This window comes from Physeter macrocephalus, chromosome 6, assembly GCF_002837175.3.
Source record: "Physeter macrocephalus isolate SW-GA chromosome 6, ASM283717v5, whole genome shotgun sequence".
Taxonomy (NCBI): Eukaryota; Metazoa; Chordata; class Mammalia; order Artiodactyla; family Physeteridae; genus Physeter; species Physeter macrocephalus.
In genome coordinates this window covers 95,793,596-95,816,197 of record NC_041219.1, presented here as the reverse complement: position 1 = coordinate 95,816,197, position 22,602 = coordinate 95,793,596, and the positions used below count along the sequence as shown (strand labels likewise).

Below are 22,602 nucleotides of genomic sequence, written 5' to 3'. Positions count from 1 at the left end.
ACCATCACCTTGGCACTCTTGCCAGTGTGAAAGCACTGCTGATGAGCAGATATGCTGCAGTGCAGGTGTAACTGCACAGGTCTTTGCTGCTCCCAGATCGTCACCCCAGCCCAGAAGGCCAGATGACATCTGCTACATGCAGCAGGCTATCATGCTAGGTATCTGGAGGAAGTTCTTTTTGGTTGCAAGTTATAAAACCTACTCAGACTACCTTTAGCAAGTAAAGGGAAAGTATTGAAAGCTTATGGGGATTTCTCATGAAATACAGGGCAAAAACCAGGTTTAGAGCCTGGAACTGGAAGGCTACCAGGCAGTTTCTAAACTTCTTCCTTAATTTTCCTTCTTTCTCCCCATTCCTCCCTCCCCACCAGCTGTCTACTTTTCCTGTTCCTTGGCAATGCAGCATCATAAACCCAATTCATAATCTAGTACACCCTGGGATTTGTCTTTATCACCAAAATCCCTTAAATTTTATTCTATAAATATATATTTTTCAATTGGAATATAATATAAATATAGCTGCCAGAGGCCTCTCTCAGGATGGGGGTCCGGGTGGGGGTGGATAAGGTACAGCTAAGCAGAAACTGCTGAAGCTGCCAGAATACTGAAGTTAGTTAATTCTGACCCCCTCTAGTGTGTCCGACCCCTTCACTGGCACCTTCTGGTTCAGCGACCTCTTCATAACCCCCACTCCCATTACCCTCACTAAGAAGCGACTATGGCATACATTTTAAGTCTCCCAAAACTATTAGCAAGGACGTCTTATCTTGAGCTGAAAATTCACAGTACCTTGATACTGTAACAAAAATGAAAGTTTTTCTAAACTGCACTACATACAAAATATTTAAACTGTCTAGTGTCACTGAAAACAGAGGAAAAGAAAAAGTAGCACAACAGCACATATGTGCTGAACCATAACTTAATTTTTTCAGTGTGATACATGGGGAAATTTCACAGTAGGAAAAGTAATTTCCCTTAAAATCAACTTTACAGTGTAGAATTTTAGTGTTGAAAGAAATGGGATGATAGAGTGAATCACATAGCAAAAAGGGGGCACTGAATCACCTGGCAAAAAAGCTAGAGAAGAACTAGCCTCCCCTGTAGAATTCATTGAAAATGTCCCATTTCAGCCATAAAATGCTCTTTAAACCAACAGCATAAGTAGTTTACAGAACAGTAGTGCTTTTTCTCAGCATGGGGAACATGGCTGATCTGACTTGTTTATTTTTCATAAATTTATTTTAGTGGCATCCCTGAAGCTGTATGGAAAAATAACCCAAGTTTCAGATTGCACTAGGGGAATGACTTATAAAGTATTAGACATGAAGCACACACACAGAAATAATGTCTCATTTTCTTAAGATAGTTAGGAATCATGATCAGATGACCTGCCTTCCAGGTCATCTTTCTTTACACCACTCTTCAAAACCAAGCAGATTAATTTATCTTTGCCAAACATTTAGTCTCAGTCGTGGCTTTATTTCTAATTTTGGATTTAAGTAATTCTCATGGGTTATAGCAGCAGTATTGTAAGGGTTAAATTAGAAACCTAGGGCTTCCCTGGTGGCGCAGTGGTTGAGAATCCGCCTGCCGATGCGGGGGACCGCGGGTTCGTGCCCCGGTCCGGGAGGATCCCACATGCCGCGGAGCGGCTGGGCCCGTGAGCCATGGCCACTGAGCCTGCGCGTCCGGAGCCTGTGCTCCGCAACGGGAGAGGCCACAGCAGTGAGAGGCCCGCGTACCGCAAAAAAAAAAAAAAAAAAAAAAAAAAATTAGAAACCTAGGCTGTGAATGTTAGTCATACTTCTTGCAACTGTGAACTCCTTTAATCTCTCTGCTTCAGTATTTTTGTAAAATGAGAATAGTCCTGGTACATAAAATAATGTAAAAAGCCTATGTGAAGATGTTGTTAGTGACTTAATGTTTCTAATATGCCAGTAATTTCTAAATGCTATTATGTTTAAACAACAAAAAAAAGCCTTTAGAAATGTAACCCATAACCATTTCTAGTCATAGAATCGTTTGCCTAGGATGCCTCCCCATTTTCTTAAAATTCTTCCTGCGTAGTGAGCCCTTCCTGATGGCTCACTGACTGGGCTTAGGTTCTGAGTCACTCTTCCATATCTTCACAAGGTTAAAGCAACCTTACTTTTGGATTCTCTCCAACCTCTTTTGTGAGAGACGAACCAGGAGGAAGGGGGTGCGGTGGACGTGTCATGAAGTAGCTAAGCTGCTTCCTGCTTAGTCACTCCTAACGGTTTCTCCTGTCAGAGGGTTGCTGGGTGGATGGAGGTTGCTCCTCTTATTTCTCTCAAACCAATGTAAGATTTTTTGCTTATGGAACAGGCTGTTGCTAATTATTTACTTTCTTTTAGCCTTATTCAAATCTAAAATGTGACCTTTTGTAAGGCAGGGCTTTGTACTTTTCTGATAATGTTAAATCATTTGAGGACTAGACTAACCTCATGAACAATTTAAAATCTATTAATTTCTAAAAAGATTTATTTGGAAGTAATCTTAATTAAAATAAATTTTCTTTGGATAACACTGACAAACTGTATGTTAGGTTTTTCTTTGGGTTGTATACTCATTAGCTTCATTTAATTTTCAACTAATACAATAATAATTTCTTTTATAACAAATAGCTATATGTTAAAAAAATCAGTTCAGTATATACGTGAGAAATTTTACATTTGATTTTTTTTTTTTATTCAAGGGAAATACTTTCTAAGTGACAAGTATCTTTTAAGGAGCTGACTTGTCATTTTAACCTGTGATCTGTTTTCATGGTGATGAATGTTTTAGATATTAACTTGGGAAAATGTCTAAATTGAGCCTATCCTTCCTGGCCTTTATTAAAGAATTTTTATTGTTTTTAGACATGAGAATATTAAAAGCCACCAGATAAATTTTGTCATTTTGCAAAATGCTTATCGTTAACCATTTTCTCAGCAGTTAGAATTTTTTTTTTTTTTTTTTTTTTTTTTTTTTGTGGTATGCGGACCTCCCTCTGCTGTGGCCTCTCCCGTTGCGGAGGACAGGCTCCGGACGCGCAGGCTCAGCGGCCATGGCTCACGGGCCCAGCCGCTCCGCGGCATGTGGGATCCTCCCAGATCGGGGCGCGAACCCGGTTCCCCTGCATCGGCAGGCGGACGCGCAACCGCTGCGCCACCAGGGAAGCCCAGCAATTAGAATTTTTAAACCTACTTTATTTAATTGCCTTTTATCTTCATTATGACTATTTTTCTTTAGATATAACCTTTTGTTTTTTTGGCTTCTCTTGTTGTGGAGCACAGGCTCTAGGTGTGTGCGCTTCAGTAGTTGTGGCACACGGGCTCAGTAGTTGTGGCTCGCGGGCTCTAGAGCGCAGGCTCAGTAGTTGTGGCACACGGGCTTAGTTGCTCTGCAGCATGTGGAATCTTCCCGGACCAGGGCTCGAACCCGTGTCCCCTGCATTGGCAGGCGGACTCTTAACCACTGTGCCATCAGGGAAGTCCCTAGATATAGCCTTTTTTTTTTTTTTTTTTTTTTTTTGCGGTATGCGGGACTCTCACTGCTGTGGCCTCTCCCTCTGCGGAGCACAAGCTCCAGACGCGCAGGCCCAGTGGCCATGGCCCACGGTCCCAGCCGCTCTGCGGCATGCGGGATCCTCCCGGACCGGGGCACGAACCTGCGTCCCGAACCCGCGTCCCCTGCATCGGCAGGCAGACTCTCAACCACTGCGCCGCCAGGGAAGCCCAGATATAGCCTTTTTATAAAACGTTTTGAATCTTAGAATTTCTTTTCTTAAACCAGTAACTGGCATTGAGCACCAAATTACTTTTCCTGGTCTACTGAATCAGATTTGAAGGGGATATTGGTAATGAATACATTCATTTTCCTCTAATCACCAATCTTCAGAGGTTTGTTTGTTGTCTGCTGAATAAGGAAAAAATGTCTACAATGTAATATAAGTTCGTCTACAATGTAATATAAGTTAGGTCCAAGGAGAAGTTAAACCGTAGGCCAATCATAAGTTATTTCAAGTCCAATCTGTTCATATGTTAGCTGCATTTGATTCTAGTCTATCCATTAGCCATCTTTTCCAGATCTTCCCTATCTTCCAAGATTCATTCTTCTTTCTATGCTTTTCTGTTTGTAATCTTCCAGGATTTCTGAAAATAGCCAGCATTCTAAGTGCTTTTAATCCTCCCCCTCTCCAGTCATTATGATCTTTTCTTTGGAATTATTATAATATCAATATTTTGTGTTTGTCTTATGGCATTTACTGTAAAGACATACCTTGTTTTATTGTGCTTTGGTTTACTGGGCTTTGCAGATATTGCATTTTTTACAAATTGAAGGTTTGTGGCAGCCCTGCATCTAGCAAGTCTGCTGGCACCATTTTTCCAACAGCGTTTGCTCGCATTGTGTCTCTGTGTCACATTTTAGTAATTGCAATATTTCAAACTTTTTCACTATTATTATATTTGTTATGATGATTTGTGATCTTTAATGCCATTATGGCAAAAAGGTTATGACTCACTGAAAGCTCAGATGAGGGTTAGCATTTTTTAGGAATAAAGTATTTAAAATTAAGGTAGGTACAATTTTTTAGATATAATGCTATTGCACACTTAATAGACTACAGTATAGTGTAAACATTACTTTTTTAAATTTATTCTTGGCTGCGTTGGGTTTTCGTTGCTGCGCGCGGACTTTCTCTAGTCGCAGCGCGCGGGGGCTGCTCTTCATTTTGGTGCGCGTGCTTCTCATTGCAGTGGCTTCTCTTGTTGTGGAGCACGGGCTCTAGGCATGCGGGCCTCAGTAGTTGTGGCAGGCAGGCTGCAGTAGTTGTGGCTCGCAGGCTCTAGAGCACAGGCTCAGAAGTTGCTCTGTGACATGTGGGATCTTCCCGGACCAGGGATCGAACCCGTGACCCCTGTATTGGCAGGCAGATTCTTAACCACTGTGCCACCAGGGAAGTCCCAACATAACTCTTTTTTTTGAAGTGTAGTTGATTTACAATATGGTATTAGTTTCAGATTAACAGCAAAGTGATTCAGTTATATATATATATTTTTTTTTTCAGATTTTTTTCCATTATAGGTTATTACCAGCTAGTAAATCCTTATTGTTTTATCTATTTTATATATGGTGGTGTGTATCTGTTAATCCCCTCACCCCCCCTTCCCCTTTGGTAATCATAAGTTTGTTTTCTATGTCTGTGAGTCTGTTTCTGTTTTGTAAATAAATTTGTTTGTATTATTTTTTAGATTCCACAAATAAGTGATATAATATCTGTCTTTCTCTGTCTGACTTACTTCACTCAGTATGATATTCTCTAGGTCCATCCATGTTGCTGCAAATGGCAATATTTCAGTATTTTTTATGGCTTAGTAGTATTCCATTGTAGATATATACCACATCTTCTTTATCCATTCATCTGTTGGATGGACACTTAGGTTGCTTCCATGTCTTGGTTGTTGTAAATAGTGATGCTATGAACATTGGGGTGCATGTATCTTTTCAAATTAGAGTTTTCATCTTTTCCAGATATATCCCCAGGAGTGGGATTGCTGGATCATATGGTAGCTCTAATTTTAGTTTTTTAAGGAACCTCTACACTGTTTTCCACTGTGGCTACACCAGTTTACATTCTCAGCAACAGTGAAAGAGGGTTCCCTTTTCTCCTCATATTCTTAAGCATTTATTATTTGCAGACTTTTTGATGATGGCCATTCTGACTGGTGTGAGGTGATACTTCATTGTAGTTTTGATTTGCATTTCTCTAATAATTAGCAATATTGAGCATCTTTTCATGTGCCTGTTGGGCTGTGTGTTTTCTTTGGAGAAATGTCTGTTTAGCTCTTCTGACCATTTTTTTATTGGGTTTTTTTGGGTTTTGATATTGAGTTGTATGAACAGTTTGTGTATTTTGGAAATTAACTACTTGTTGGTTGCATCGTTTGCAAATATTTTCTCCTAGTCCATAGGTTATCTGACATAACTTTTATATAACTTTTATATGCCCTGGCAAGCCAAAAAAATTAATGTGATGTGATATTTGCTTTATTATGATGGTCTGGAACTGAACTCGCAATATCTCTGAGGTATTTCTGTATTTTGCCTTGCCTTACGGTTATCTTAAACATGTTACTCTTTTTTATTAGAATCTAATTTCCTTGGGCAGGGTCTGCTCTATTACTGACTAAATCCAGTGCCTTGCACATAGTAGGTGAGTTGTAGTTGACAGGCACAGCTATCTGTCATTCAAATTTATATCTGCATTTACAGGTTCATTAATATCTGTAATTCTCAACCCACTTTGATAAGATGCAAAGTTCAGTACCCAGAGTCCAAGCAAAACAGAGATCCATCTCCATTTGTAAGCTGAGATGCCCAGACCCATATACCCGTCATTAGGCTTTATTTTGCTTTAGATCTCTCTTTCCCTTTAGTATTTTATTATAAAAATTCCAAACATAAGGAATTATACAGTGCAAACCCATATACTGATCACCTATATTCTCTAATTAATATTTTGTTTTATTTGCTATGACATATCTATCCATGCTTCTGTTCATCCATTAATTCATCTTACTTTTAGGTGCATGTCAGCATATGTTGCCCATCTCAGTACACTTCACTCCTAAATACTTCATGTATGTCATTAACTAGAGTTTAATATTTGTGGCTTTCCCCCCCTCTTTTTAAATAAATAAAATATTACAGATGTAGATAAAGCCCCTCGCAGATCCCTGCTGGCTCCCTCCCTTCTCAGGGTTGTCATTCTTATGTATTTTTAGTTTATATGTGTGTATCCCTAAACGAAATAAACTTTTAAAGACATGCATAAATGGTGTCTCTAATTTCCTTTACAGTGGTACCTGGTTTTGGCATCAGCGAAAAATTTTGTAGACTTTTTGGAATTATTTCTTTTATTTTTGTCTGTTGAGTATATTAAGGTTGGAAGAACCAATAAGCTGGAAAGGATAAAACGAAAACCATTTAAATATTAATCTTTGAATTGTGTAAGTTTATAAACTGATTTGTATTTATGGATGAGAATTCTACAAACATTAATTGCTAAGGTTTTTTAGCATTTAACCACTTTATCATTAATTTTGGACTTACTTTTTTATGTGGCTGTAGTAGTTGTACCCACATATTGAATGTAGGCGGTTGAGATCTAATCCGTGTATTCATAATGCATTTCTTAGCAACCATCAGTGTTCTTTTTAGGAGCTGTGTTTTTAAGAGCCAGTGCAGCTTTGAGGAGGATGTTTCAAAGATATCTTTTTCTATTAATATAGCACAAGGAGCAACATAGATGACAATAGTTTTGACACCTTCTGCATTACCACAGACCCAAATTAAAATGTTTGTTTGCTCCAGTATTTAACATCAGTATGCTGTCACTTTTTTCCTAGCCTCATCAACATGAATGTTTCCTTGTATATTAAGCCTCAATTGGAGTTACTTTTTTTTAACTTACATTTTTATATGAATTTCACCAAAAGATTATAGAATATTTCACAGGTACTAATATTTCACAGTGCTTCTTTAAAAGTGGTAAGCTTTTATTTCTACTTTAATGGTAAAATAGTTGCAAATATGTATTAATTAATTTACCAGGTCAACACTTGTCACTTCACCCTTTTTTCACTGCTCAATTTTCTATAACAGCACTGCTTAATAGAATTTTCTGTGACGATGGAAACGTTTTGTATTTGCACTATCCAATATGGAAGCCACTTAAATGCAACTGAGGAACTGAATTTTTGATTTAATTAATTAAGATTTAAAGTTAAGTAGTCACATATGGCTAGTGGCTACTGGATTGGGCAGCATAGCTCCATAAGCTCCAGCAGCCCAGTAAACTGCTTCTGCAGTTAACCACCTACTCCCTAATTTCCACATCCGATGAACATGTTTTGTTTGTCAGCTTCTTAAACCTTTCTCTGGCATTTGATTGACTGTGCCCTTATTTTACAAACTTTCTCCTTCATTCTCTCCTGGTTCTTAGTCTTCCTTATTGTCACTTTTAGGGTTGGTATTGACGTTTTTAGATGTCTACTTTGGGCTGTCTTTTGTTCTTATACTACACATTCTCTCAGAACTGACTTCAGCTATTCATTCAACATTTACTGAATATCTGCTTTATCAGATACTGGAGCTGGAAAGAACTTATCCCGTTCTTCAAGGAACTCCCATGGCCTCAGCTGGCACTGGTGCTGAAAATGATCTCTCTCTCCCCCTCCCTCCCTCCTCTATTTCTTTCTCCTAAAGTCTAGACTGAGTACTCAACTTCCTTTTGATAGGTGCCTCAATTACATATTAGGTACTGACCTTATCTCCCATTCCCAATACCCTCCCCCTTGAAATAAATTAAAACCTTCCACCCATTATTCTTTTTTTTTTAACATCTTTATTGGAGTATAATTGCTTTACAATGGTGTGTTAGTTTCTGCTTTATAATAGAGTGAATCGGCTCTACATATACATATATCCCCATATCTCTTCCCTCTTGCGTCTCCCTCCCACCCTCCCTATCCCACCCCTCTAGGTGGTCACAGAGCATCAAGCTGACCTCCCTGTGCTATGTGGCTGCTTCCCACTAGCTATCTATTTTACATTTGGTAGTGTATATATGTCCATGCTACTCTCTCACTTCACCCCAGCTTACCTTTCCCCATACCCGTGTCGTCAAGTCCATTCTCTACGTCTGCATCTTTATTCCTGTCCTGCCCCTAGGTTCTTCAGAACCCTTTTTAAAAAAATATATATTCCATATATATGTGTTAGCATATGGTAATTGTTTTTCTCTTTCTGACTTACTTCACTCTGTGTGATAGACTCTAGGTCCATCCACCTCACTACAATTAACTCAATTTCATTTCTTTATATGGCTGAGTAATATTCCATTGTATATATGTGCCACATCTTCTTTATCCATTCGTCTGTTGATGGACACTTAGGTTGCTTCCATGTCCTGGCTATAGTAAATAGAGCTGCAATGAACATTGTGGTACGTGACTCTTTTTGAATTATGGTTTTCTCAGAGTATATGCTCAGTAGTGGGGTTGCTGGGTCATATGTAGTTCTATTTTTAGTTGTTTGTTTTTTTTTTTTGTTTGTTTGTTTTTTTGCGGTACGCGGGCCTCTCACTGTTGTGGCGTCTCCCGTTGCAGAGCACAGGCTCCGGAGGCGCAGGCTCAGCGGCCATGGCTCACGGGCCAAGCCGCTTCGCGGCATGTGGGATCTTCCCAGACCAGGGCACGAACCCGTGTCCCCTGCATCGGCAGGCGGACTCTCAACCACTGCGCCACCAGGGAAGCCCTGATTGTAGTTTTGATTTGCATTTCTCTAGTGATGTTGAGCATCCTTTCATGTGTTTGTTGGCAATCTGTATATCTTCTTTGGACAAATATCTGTTTAGGTCTTCTGCGCATTTTTGGATTGGGTTGTTTGTTTTTTTGATATTATCATATCCATATTGCTTCTTAATTACTCTGAATTAAGCCTCTTTCTTTAACACATCATGTGGCATTCATAGTTCTGGTTCTCAGGAACCCATAGCATTGATTCCTAACCATTATCTCCCTGATACATCAAAAGGATCCACTTCCTGCTTGTAGCTTTTTACTCATTTCCTAATTGTTAATGTATAAGGTGAGATCTAAACTCCTTGAAAGAAAGCTCACCATGACCTAATTTGAGGTTAACATGCTTTAACTACGCCAAGCCAATTGAGTTTCCCCAAAGTGCTGTTTTCTTTTCCTCCTCCATGTTTTCCTAATGAGAACTCCTCATGTTTAAAGAATCAGCTCTTGAGATGGGAAATGTGGTCTTCACATTGATTTTTTTTTTTCAAAGTGCACATGATTAATGTCAGCAGAAAGCAAAGGACTTGAGATAAAACTAAAACCAGGGCTTCCCTGGTGGCGCAGTGGTTAAGAATCTGCCTGCCAATGCAAGGGACACGGGTTCGAGCACTGGCCCAGGAAGATCCCACATGCCACGGAGCAACTAAGCCCGTGTGCCACAACTACTGAGCCTGAGCTCTAGAGCCTGCAAGCCACAACGACTGAGCCCACGGGCCACAACTACTGAAGCCTGCGCGCCTAGAGCCCGTGCTCCGCAGCAAGAGAAGGCAGGACAGTGAGAAGCCCGCGCACCGCAACGAAGAGTAGCCCCCACTCACCGCAACTAGAGCAAGCCCGCGCGCAGCAACGAAGACCTAACACAGCCGCAATAAATAAATAAATAAAACCAAAATAAAAGCATTAACGATAAAATTTTAACTGTAGTCTTTGATGTTAGAAATATAATTAGATGTTAAACATTAAAAAGAAGTTACAATATCATTTTCTATTACTCCCTTCTCTGGACAAAGCCAGAAGAGTGTTTTTCCTCTTTCCATCATCAGCATAACTATCTTCAACATATATTAAATGCTTCCTACAGAGCAGGCACTATACTGAGTGCTGTTTATTATCTCAGTCCTTACAACAGCATAGTGGTCTGTAGATACTGAAAGTAAGGCACAGAGGGTACCTAACGTTTCCCCTCTTTTTTTCATTTGTGTGATTCTTCTCAGTAGTCTGCCAAAGTGGCCTGTATCATTTTGCATTCCCACCAGCAATGAATGAGAGTTCCTATTGCTTGCATTCTCACCAGAAATTGGGGTTGTCATTGTTTTGGATTTTAACAGTTCTAATAGGTGTGTAGTGGTATCTCATTTCATTATTGTTTTAATACTCAGTACCCCTAATGACATATGATGTTGAACATGTTTTCATTTGCTTATTTGCTATCTAAATGTCTTTGCTGGTGAGGTGTCTGTTCAGATCTTTTGCCCATTTATTAAATTGAGCTTGTTTTTGAGTTTTAAGAATTCTTTGTATATTTTGGATACTAGTACTTTGTCGGATATATGCTTTGCAAAGATTTTTCTTCTAGTGTGTAGCTTGTCTGTTTGTTCTCTTAACATTGTCTTTCCCAGAGGAGATGTTTTTGATTTTAATGAAATCCAATTTTTTTTCTTGGAACATGCTTTTGGTGTTGTCACCTAGATTTTTTCCTCTGTTATCTTCTAAAAGTATTATAGTTTTGTATTTTACATTTAGGTCTATGATCCATTCTGAGTTCATCTCTGTCTAGATTTTGCACAAGGATGATCAGTTCTTCCAGTACCACTTGTTGAAGACTATTCTTTCTTCATTGAATTGCCTTTGCTCCTTTGTCAAAGATCAGTTCACTGTTCAATTGTATGAATCTATTTCTGGGCTATTTATTCTGTACAACTGATCTCTTTGTTCTTTTGAAAATACCATAGTCTTGATTACTGTGGCTTGATAGTAAGTTGAGTGTCAGTTCTCTGACTTTGTTCTTTTTCTTCAGTATTATATTGACTCTTCTGGGGTCTTTTACCTTTCCATATAAACTTTAGAATCAGTTTGTCAGTATCTACAAAATTACTTGCTGGAATTTTTGTTGTGACTGTGTTGAATTTATAGATCAAGTTGGGAAGAACTGATTTCTTAACAATACTGAATTTTCTTATCCATGGACATGGACTATATCTCCATTTACAGACATACCTAGGAGATATTGCAGGTTCAGTTCCAGGCCACCTTAATAATAAAGAAAATATCACAATAAAGCAAGTCACATGAATTTTTTGGTTTTCCAATGCATATAAAAGTTGTTTATACTATATTAAAGTCTGTTAAGGGTGTAATAGCAATGTGTCTAAAAAAACAATATACATACCTTATTAAAAAACTACTTTATTGCTAAAAAATGCTAGCCTTCAGTGAGTCATAATCTTTTTGCTGGTGAAGCATTTGAGGTATGGCGTGAATTACCAAAATGTGACACAGAAACACAAAGTGAACAAATGCTGTTGGAAAATGGTGCCGATAGACTTGCTTGATGCAAGGTTGCCACAAACCTTCAATTTGTAAAAAACACTGCAGGCACTGTAAAGTGCAATAAAGCAAAGTGCAATAAAATGAGGTATGCTGGTATTTATATCTTCTTTGATTTATTTCACCAGTGTTTTATAGTTTTTCTCATACAGATCTTGTATCTGTTTTGTTAGATTTATACTATACTTAGTTTTTGGTGCTGTGTTTTGTTTTTAATTTCAAATTACAGTTGTTCATTTCTATTATCTAGGAAAGCAGTTGACTTTTGTATATTAACCTTGTATCCTGCAACCTTGCTCTAATCACTTATTAGTTCCACTAGTTTTTTGGTCAGTTTGGGGATTTTCTACACAGTCGTGTCATCTGCAAACAAAGAGAGTTTTATTTCTCCCTTCATAATTGGTATACCTTTTCTTCTCTTCCTGCATTATCTGTGTTCAGTATGGTGTTGAATAGGAGTTGTAAAAGGGCATATACTTGTCTTGTTTCCTGTCTTGGGAGGAAAGCATCTACTTTCTCACCATGATTTAGTAGTAGGGTTGTTGTAGATATTTTTTATCAAGTTGAGGAAGTTCTCCTCTATTCCTAGTTTGCCAGAGACGTTTTGTTGTGATTGAGTGTTGGATTTTTTTCAAATGCTTTTCTGCGTCTATTGATATGATCATGTGATTTTTCTTTTCTAGCACATTGATGTGATGGATGGCATTAACTGATTTTCAAATGTTGAACCAACCTTGCATACCTGCAGTAAATCCCACTTGATTGTGATGTATAATTCTTTTTATTGTATTTTGGATTTCAGAATTTTTTGGCATCTGTGTTCATGAGAGATACAGGTCTGTAATTTTTCTTCCTTGTAATGTCTTTGTCTGGTTTTGGTAATAAGGTGATGCTAACCTCATAGAACAGTAGGAAATGATCCCTCTGCTTCTGTTTACTAGAAGTGATTGTGAAGAATTGGTATCATTTTTTCTTTAAATGTTTGGTAGAATTTACCAGTGAAACCACTTGGGCCTAGTGCTTTCTGTTTTGGTATGTTATTAATTGTTAATTCAATTTCTTTCATAGATATAGGCCTATTTATATTATCTATTTTTCCTTGTTTGAGTTTTGCTAGACTGTATCTTTCAAGGAATTGGTTCATTTCATCTAATTTATCAAATTAGTGCACATAGAGTTGTCATAATATTCCTTTATTGTAAATGCCTGGGAGGTCAGTAGTGGTGACCCCTATTTCAATTTTGATATGAATAATTTGTGTCTTCTCTCTTTTTCTCTTGGTTAGCCTGGCTGGAGGTTTATCAATTTTATTCATCTTTTTAAAGAACCACCTTTTGGTTTTATTGATTTTCTAATTTTCTTTTCTCAATTTCATTGATTTCTGCTCAAATTTTTATTATTTTCTTCTACTTACTTTGCATTTAATTTGCTCTTCTTTTTCTAGAATCCTAACTTATTACATTGTTTATTTTATATCTTCTTTTCTAACATACTCATTTAATGCTATAAACTTCTAAGCACTGCTTTTGCTGCATCTCACAAATTTTAATAAGTTGTATTTTCATTTAGTTCAAAATATTTTAAAATTTCTGATGAGACTTCTTTGATCTGGGTGTTATTTAGAAGTATGTTGTTTAATCTCCAAATATCTTGGGATTTTTCTAGCTATCTTTCTTTTGATTTCTAACTTAATTTCACTGTGGTCTGAGAGTATACTTTGTATGATTTCTGTTCTTTTAAATTTGCTAAGGCATGTTTTATGGCCTGGAATGTGGTGTATCTTGCACGTTCCATGTGAGCTTAAGAAGAATGTGTAAAGTCCAAGAGTGTGTCTGCAAGGTCTGTGCTTACTCCGGAGGCTTTAGGGGAGAATCTCTTTGCTGGCCTTTTAGAGTTTCTGGAGGCTGCATGTACTCTTTGGCTGGTAGCTCCCTCCTCCATCTTTAAAGGTCATCACTCAACCTCTATTTCTGTGATCACATTTCCTCTCTTTTTCTGCGTTTCTTTTTAAGGACTTTTGTGATTATATTTTATTCACCTGGATAATCCAGGATAATTTCCCTTTCTCAAATCCTTGACATAAACATATCTGCAAAGTCTCTTGTACCATGTAAGGTAACATATTCCTAGGTTCCAGGTATTAGGATATGGACATCTTGGGGATGGGGTGGGGGTGGAGAACATTATTCAGCCCACCACAGTAGTAGAGTCAGGATTTGAACTCAGTCTTTCTAGCTTCCCTGTCACCTTCCACATCTAGTTATCTCCTTTATGCTGTGTTTTACTTGTCTGTGTTTACCTTTCCCATTAGGATGTGACTCTCCTGAAATAGGACACATAGGATTTGAACCAAATGAGTTCAGATAAAGGAAATTATATGGAATGTTAAAGTATCAACAATAGAGGAAAATCATTGTTTTTGATTCCTTAGGGTTTTTTTTGTGTTTTTTTTTGTTTTTTTGCGGTACGCGGGCCTCTCACTGTTGTGGCCTCTCCCGTTGTGGAGCACAGGTTCCGGACGCGCAGGCTCAGTGGCCATGGCTCACGGGCCCAGCCGCTCCACGGCATGTGGGATCTTCCCGGACCGGGGCACGAACCCGTGTCCCCTGCATCGGCAGGCGGACCCTCAACCACTGCGCCACCAGGGAAGCCCGATTCCTTAGTTTTCTAAGGCTGTGTGCATGTCTGACTTTTGCGGTTTATCCATGTACCTCCTAATATTAATATAAATTATAAATTAAATATTAAGTATATGCATATTTACCTAAATTTAAGTAGCTTCCTGTGGCTAATGGCTGTGTTATCTCTATCGTTCCACCGAACTACTCTTATGTAACTGTAATATATATGCTAAAGATGGTTTGCCTGGGGCTTCCCTGGTGGCGCAGTTGTTGCGCGTCCGCCTGCTGATGCAGGGGAACCGGGTTCGCGCCCCGGTCTGGGGGGATCCCACATGCCGCGGAGCGGCTGGGCCCGTGAGCCATGGCCGCTGAGCCTGCACGTCCGGAGCCTGTGCTCCGCAACGGGAGAGGCCACAACAGAGGGAGGCCCGCATACCACAAAAAAAAAAAAAAAAAAAGATGGTTTGCCTGAAATGAAAATTCTAACAACTCATTTTGCCTTAATTTTTGTTTTCTCTTTTTGTGGGAACAGAGGTAAGGTCTACAATGATATACATTTTGGAGGAATTTTATGTCATTATAAGTATGTAGTTTGTTTTGCCAGATATTCTTTCAGTCACTAGACAGCATAATTAATAGTAAAAAGCCTTGGTAGTTTATTTTATCATATCCCTTTTTTCCTAGAAGCATTTTATGAGAATTCAACTATTAACACAGACTACTATAATAAAGGACTGTGTGAAAGCACTTTTGGATAGTGTTTTCATTATGCTGGCAAACTTAACTATGTTTTTATGCAATGTATGTGAGCCCCACCCAAACTTTAACATGTTTCCCATTTTGATGAGGTCCAATCAAGGGAAAATGCAACAACAAAAAATCTTCCTGTGTGGCCTGTAGATACCAGATCTGAAGATTATTAATGCATTTCCAGCTTGGGACCATAAGCAAACAAACTCTTCCACAGATAACTACACCCTTCCTGTTTGGGATTGAGTTTACTGTGGAACAGATTTCGGAAATATGTTTCTGACCGTTGTGAATTTTATTTATAAAAGTTTGGAGGGTGAGGTTCTTCCTTTAACAAAAAACTAATTATTTCCTGTCTAATGCCCAACCATTGCATTTTAAGTAGTATTTTTAGAAAATCTACCCTGTAGTAGAGAATTACATTGCTTTGGGCAGTTCTAGTTGTTCTTGTCAACTAATGTACAAAAATTTGTCTTATTTCAGTGAATAATTCAAAAAGGATTTACAATTAAATAATAAAACACAACCTTTAAATGCTTGTGTTATCTTTTCTCCAGAGTGACAGTAGTTTGCAGTTTAAATGTATGAACACATTTTAATATGGTTTTACTTTTGATATGCAAATCTGTAGTACATTTATGTTCTGTAAATATGCTAAACAAAGAGTTACAGTTTAGGTAAAACAGCAGATTTACATTAAAGAACTTGCAGGTTAATTCACAGTGTAACCTTATCCTCATCTAGTTACATCTGCTATAAAGAAGACTATAAAATTTAGGCCACCCACAAAGTGTTCTTCTGAGGCCTGTGGTTGGTGTTAGAATGCTGTTATTATGTGGCTTGACTGGTTTGGTAAGGAATTTACCTTCCCCCATGGGAACTGCATTGGCTTCATTAGGTTAGGTACTCTGTGTTTGTTAGACCAATTCTTGTGCTCTATTGCCTTGACAGCCTATGTAATATCATGTGAATGGTATACTGTTTCCTAAGTTGGTTTATTAGAGTAGTTAGTAATATCAATTCTGGGTCATGTAAACCTTAAGAGAAACTGGAATAAATGTTTGGTTTAAATAGTTGGATTAAACTTAATGGCTATTAGTAAATTTCATCACTATTTAGAAAAAGGGGTGTGTGTGTGTGTGTGTGTGTGTGTGTGTTAGTGCTTAGATGGAGAAGGCAGCTGAGGGTTTTATATATTTTAATTTCTAGGTCATTTGAAACACTTTTTCTTTTTAATTTGGGGCTTGTGAATAGTTTTCAAGAGCAAAGAAGTGAATTTAGTATAATTTAGCAACCTAGTACTGAGAGTCAAAAATAAATATTCTTCTTTAAATAGCTATTTTAAAGGATAAAAAAAACCTTGCAGACATTTAAAAAATGTTAGCAGCAACCACCACAACTAGCAGTGATCATTTGTGGAATGAAAACTATCATAAGCGAAGCAATGTCTCAAATTACTTCTTTCCAAGTTTTTAAAAAATGAATAAAATCCTTTTTCAGAGAATAAACATGTTATGTTGATTGTTTTTGTTAAATTTGGAAAGGTTAAAATTAATGTGACAGTTCTTTTAAATCAAACAATTTGTATTTCACTTAATTTCACTTAATTTTCATTTTCATATCAAATTTTCTTTAAATACATGAATTGCAGAGTATGAAAAATAGCATAGAAATCTAAAATGCATTTTGTGACTGTAAACTGAAGAAATAACATTTAGTCTGGAGAAAATTTAGCAATTTTTGGACAGGAAATAATACCTAATTGCCATTGATAAAAATTATATATACATATTGAAGTAAAATAGTACAATATATACATTGAGGTGGAAAAATATACACAAGTATACGTGTGTATCTATATATACATATATGTGTACACATGCTTGCATGAACATGTACATGTATAACATACTATTTTGATCTTAACTCTGCCTTGGTGATTTTAATTATGGTTAAATATTTATAACTTGAAAAGCTTTTTTCAAATAAATACTTTCAGCCTTCTTATAGTTGTTTTTTGTATACTAAACAGAATTTTAAATTTGTCATCTGGTCATGATTCAAACAAATAATCTGAAGTTAGGGGCTTGGAAACTTACTTCTTCCAAACAAGTAAAGAGTAAAGCCATCAACGTGCCTTACCTAGCTGGCATTTGTTCTCAGTTCTTCTCGTTTCTAGTCTGATGTCCTGTTAGTAGATTGCCTTATGCTTGACAAATGCCATGCCAGATTTCTATAGTCAGTGATGTGGTGTATCAGTGCTTTTCTACTCATTCAACTTGTCAGCAAATCTCAGAGATAGAGGTTTAAATGGCCTTTGACAGTAGTGTATACTCAGAGCCAAGAGAGGTTCAGCAGTATTGTGTCTCCCTTTTAGATTTTAGCACCATAGTTCTGCCAGCTGAATCAGCTCAATGTTTGGCTAATTATTCTTAGCTAACCACAATGTATTTCATCTTTCTAGGTTTACCGACAAGACTGTGAAACTTTTGGGATGGTTGTGAAAATGCTGATTGAAAAAGATCCTTCATTAGAAAAGTCTATACAGTTTGCATTGAGACAGAATTTACATGAAATAGGTGAGCGGTGTGTTGAAGAACTCAAGCATTTTATTGAAGAGTATGATACCTCTAGTCAAGATTTTGCAGAGCCTTTTTAGATTACTTGCTCAGGCAAAAAAAAAAAGTTTCTAGATTTTTTCCCCCCCTGGATTGTGTAAATCCTTAATATATGGAATTTTTGTGATGAAGAGATATACTTTATGACAGTGACCATATTTCCAATATCAAATAAACATCTAAAATAGTCTAAGATATTTTAATTAGAATTTTTTGTTATCTACATGTAGAGCTTCCTAATCCATACTTATCTTTTTTTCCCTCCTAAAATGATGGATCAGTTAATTTTTCAAGCTTTCTTGAAAATGCAGTCCTGGAGAGCAGCTTTCTGCACTTACTCATGTCCTGTAGTCTTCCTTAGTATACGATCATTTGTTTGGTCACACTAGCGTAATGTATAGGTTAGAGGTCATTCCACTTAAACATTTATAGTCTTTTTGCATTTCATAGTCAGTGATACCATGTGAAGATGTTAGAATCCTGAGGTGATTTTATTGACTTGTTGCTTGCTTATCTTAGGCTTTGTAACTTTTAATATGTTTAAGTATATTACCCAAATAAACTGAATACTTTGTTCACTTTGAGGATAATTCTCATTGTGATAAAACAGAGCACTTAAATCTCTAAAAGTCACCCCATAATAAAATCCTGTTTTCCAAGTAAATGAACTCAGTGTCTTCTATTAAAATGGTCCTGAAACTCCTGATTAGTCTCACTGATGTGTGAGTTTTAAACAATATCATATATAAGACTAAGAGAAGGGGCAATTCGAGATGAAAGATGAGGCCTGTTTTAAAGTTGAGATTTCTAAAAAAAAAAAAAAAAAAAGTTGAGATTTCTTTAAAACTTTCTAACCAGAAGAGAAAAATTTACAATATGGGGAAGTAGTGGAGTTTCATTTTTTCCATAGGCCCATATTCCCCATCTCAAGAAAGAAAGTGATTGATGACATATCTATAATTAAACCATTTACAGATTATGCCTTTGTTAATCTCTGTTTGTAGTCTGTCAGACCCTTTGTTCTGCTGCCCTTTTTAGGGGTGCATAGCCCTCTAAAAGCGTTCTTGAACGAAACAAAGCAGAGTAGGCTGTAAGCCTAGCACAACTACCCTTCACCAAGCAGCCTATGTAAACAGTCCTTCATGAGCGAGCCATCCAAATCACGGGTTAGTTAAGAATCTAACTGGGACAATTAGGATATTCCACTTATTTCCTGATCACTTCCAGCTGCCCAATGGCATTTAGCCAAAATATGTAATTTCATGGCATGTGTTCGGAAACCTTTAAAAATGTTTGTTATTGTTACCCAATTTCATTCTCCTCCCATCCTCTTTCCATTTCCACTCTCTTCTCACTTGAATTCTGGCATTATTTTTAGTGGCCTCTATTGATTATATCCAGAGAGCTACCCCAGAGTAGATAAAAATTATATTAAAAGTGAAAATAGCAGTGTAAATAATTGTAGAGGATCCTGTAATGCGTGCCTCAAAATATGTATTATGCCATTCCACAAATTAAAAAACTAATTGAAGGCAACAATTATTAAGTTTCCTGTATGAGACCACCTTGAATTTAGATATTGTACATAAGCCAAAACTAAACCCTACGTATCATCTTTGCTATTCTTCCTTAATGTGAACAGTGGTTTTATCTGTTATCCACATTAGAAAGACTAAGAAAGTAGTCTTGTTTCTCTCTTGTGCCAATGTTTTTCTTCTTAAATATTCTAATTCCAGGATTCATCTCCTTAAGTCAAGATGTCACAAGTTTAAAAATAAAACTTGAGACTCAACTACCTTGAGGCAAAGGAGTTGTTCACTTTGTTGAAATTCATTAAATAGAGAAGTTTTACTCACAGATGCATTTAAATATAGGTTCAACAGATAATTCCTTTTCCCCTTTCCCCAAATTACATTCAACATTTAAAGCTGTTTATAGCTTGCCATCAGCATTATTCTGGTAGGCTTGTCAGTGTTAAATCTGTTTTATTTTTAAAGCTTTTTAAAGTCTTATTTTAAGATAGATGAATTCAGATACGTGCCAGAGTATGTATGTTGCAAAATGTTCTTGATTAAAGAAATTTGTTTGTAAATGATCCATTGTTTTTGAGTATGCCCAATTCCTGTGATAAAGGTTTCACTGTCTTACCATAAAGCCTTGATGATCAACAGGGGAAGAGCAGATATTGTGAAGCTTTTTGTGAATTTTAAAAGTGCAAAATAAAGCAACTGGGTTTAAATAATTAGATTGTCTTTTTTTTTTTTTTTCTTAACAGGCTTAGAGTGTTTTGCTTAAATGTATATTTTTATTACTCTCTACTGCAAGATTGCTCCTGACTCAGCAGCAGGATGGAGGAAGTTTGAGGATTGAGAAACTGTTAACTTTGGTGACTTGGGGAGTCTCCATATCTGAGAAAGCAGTTAAGTGAGATAAGATTGAGCGTACAGTAGTACTCAATAATTGTGTAATTAGGAATCTGAGTTTCAGAGAATTACAGAATTAAAATCCTACGTCTTTATAGTAACCTCTGGAGGACAGGAACCACATTGTCTTTGTGACCCCAGTTCCTAGCATAGTTTGGAACGTTGTAGGTCCTCCTATTTTTTGATGCTTCACAAAGGAAGTGACATTTGATCCCCTGGGTCTTGGAGGAATAGGACTTTTTCAGGGAGAGATGGAAAAGTATTAGAAGTTCAGGTTGGGGAAGACAATAGGGGACGAATGTAGGAAATGGTAGGTTGAGAGCAGAATATGAAGGACTTTGAATCCGAAATCTACTTAAGAATAAGATTTTAAAATAATTACCTTTGTATTTATTCTTGCCAGAAATGTTGATTTCTCACGGCCCCTCAGCCACTTGCCAGCCCTGAGCCAATTCACAGACCCAGAACCTCATGAAGGAAAGGGAGGGCGGATCCCCTTAAGAAAGGACTGTGCTACATTGCCGAAATACTGTGTAGTGGTTTCAGCTTTATTTCACACTTTTTCCTACAAGGGATCCTAAACTCCTAGGAAAGCGCTGACAGTTGTTGTTTGTTTGTTTGTTTGTTTTAAATAAATGTATTTATTTATTTATTTTTTATTTTTGGCTGCGTTGGGCCTTCGCTGCTGCACGCAGGCTTTGTCCAGTTGCGGTGCGCGGGCTGCTCATTGTGGTGGCTTCTCTTGTTGCAGAGCACGGGCTCTAGGTGCATGGACTTCAGTAGCTGTGGCATCGGGCTTAGTTGCTCTCTGGCATGTGGGATCTTCCCGGATCAGGGCTCGAACCCGTGTCCCCTGCATTGGCAGGCGTATTCCTAACCACTGCGCCACCAGGGAAGTCCCGCGCTGACAGTTTTTTGCCAACAACTTTGGAGATGGTGATCTGGTCATCCCTGAAATATTCATGGTGGACAATATTCAGTGTTTGGGGCAGCCAGCCACCCAAGCGGCATAATGTCTGTCACACTGCTCAGGCTGGCACCGGCACCTCCAGGGAGTAATGGCCACATTCTGCTTGTTAGACCAAGGTTTGTGGGCTAGCATCTTCTTGCCAGTTCTCTTGAGAGCACTGATGGTACCCAATTCAGTGAAAAAGAAAAAAGTGGTGGGGCGTGGGCAGCTAGTAAAACTAAGGTACAGTTAGCAGAATCTATTCTTCCCTTTTTCCGTGGTAATGGAATTGAAATTGAGTCACATGACAGCCTAATTAGGACTATATTTGCTGTGTCCCTCTTGTCACAGGTGTGATCAGGTGACTAAGTTCTCTCCTGTGGAATTTGAGTGGAAGTGCTGCTACTTCTGGGCTGGGACCCTTAGGACAGTGGATGTACCTCCTTCATGCTCTCTCTTATCCCTTCCCTAAAGTAATAGGAATAGCAACCCAGCCTTCAATTGTTGCAGAGCCACAAGATGGAAGGTGGCTGGATCCCTGTGTGACCATATTGAGTGCTGAACTGTGATGTGAAAGAGGAATCAATGTCTTTATGGTTTAAGCCATATTATTGGTTTCTGGTTAGCAGCTCACCTTTTGCTCAAACTAATACAAATGATATTTGAGGGTTAGCTTCACTGAAGTTGGCTTTCAGCAGGCTGCACCAGTCCTGCATTTCCATTGTATGATAATAATTGATCTTGGAGTAATGGGGACTGATTATATAAAAGGCTTTGCTAGTCTACTGAGTCTGTTTCAAGTTGTGTTTAAGATGTCACTTGATGACAAATATTGTTAAGGCTGCGTGCACATTTGTATAGCTACTAGTAGAGACAGCCTGCTTTTTATAGCATATTGTTTTTTGAGCTCTGTTCCCATAGATTAATGGCGTTCTGATGTTAGACCATTATTATTGAAATTGTGTAAGATTTTTGGGGGGGTTTTGTGTTTTATTTTTTATTGAGGTAACATTTGTTTATATGTGTACAACCTTATATTTCTACTTCTGTATACTCTACAGTGTGCTCACCACCAAAAATTTAGTTTCCACCCGTCACCATACAGTTGATACTCTTTACCCATTTCACCCTCCCTCCCACCCCTACCCCTCTGGTAACCATTGCTCCATTCTCTGTATCTACATGTTTGTTTCTGTTTGGTTTGCTCATTTGTTTTTTACATTTCACATGAGTGAAGTCATATGGTATTTGTCTTTCTCCATTTGACTTATTCACTTAGCATGATACCCTCAAGGTTTATCCATGTTGCAGCAAAGGGCAAGATAT

General features: G+C 37.8%; 1 protein-coding gene and 1 long non-coding RNA gene across 16 annotated transcripts in view; both read left to right on the top strand.

The window, feature by feature from the left end:
* Positions 1-22,602, top strand: part of PPHLN1 (periphilin 1) — a 168,884-nt gene that overhangs the window by 124,416 nt on the left and 21,866 nt on the right. For 14 of the 15 annotated variants that reach the window (XM_055085684.1, XM_055085680.1, XM_007106047.4 and 11 more), the window contains one exon: positions 17,751-18,568. The exons of the other annotated variant lie outside the window; for it this stretch is intronic. In XM_055085684.1, coding sequence (XP_054941659.1) covers positions 17,751-17,945 — 195 coding nt within the window. In that variant the 3' untranslated portion in view covers positions 17,946-18,568. Of the gene's footprint in view, positions 1-17,750; positions 18,569-22,602 lie in introns of those variants that run through there. 15 annotated transcript variants of the gene reach the window in all.
* On the top strand, positions 20,152-20,979 carry LOC114486501 (uncharacterized). The gene is made up of 2 exons (XR_003680372.1): positions 20,152-20,323; positions 20,731-20,979. It is a non-coding gene; the product is annotated as an uncharacterized lncRNA (long non-coding RNA).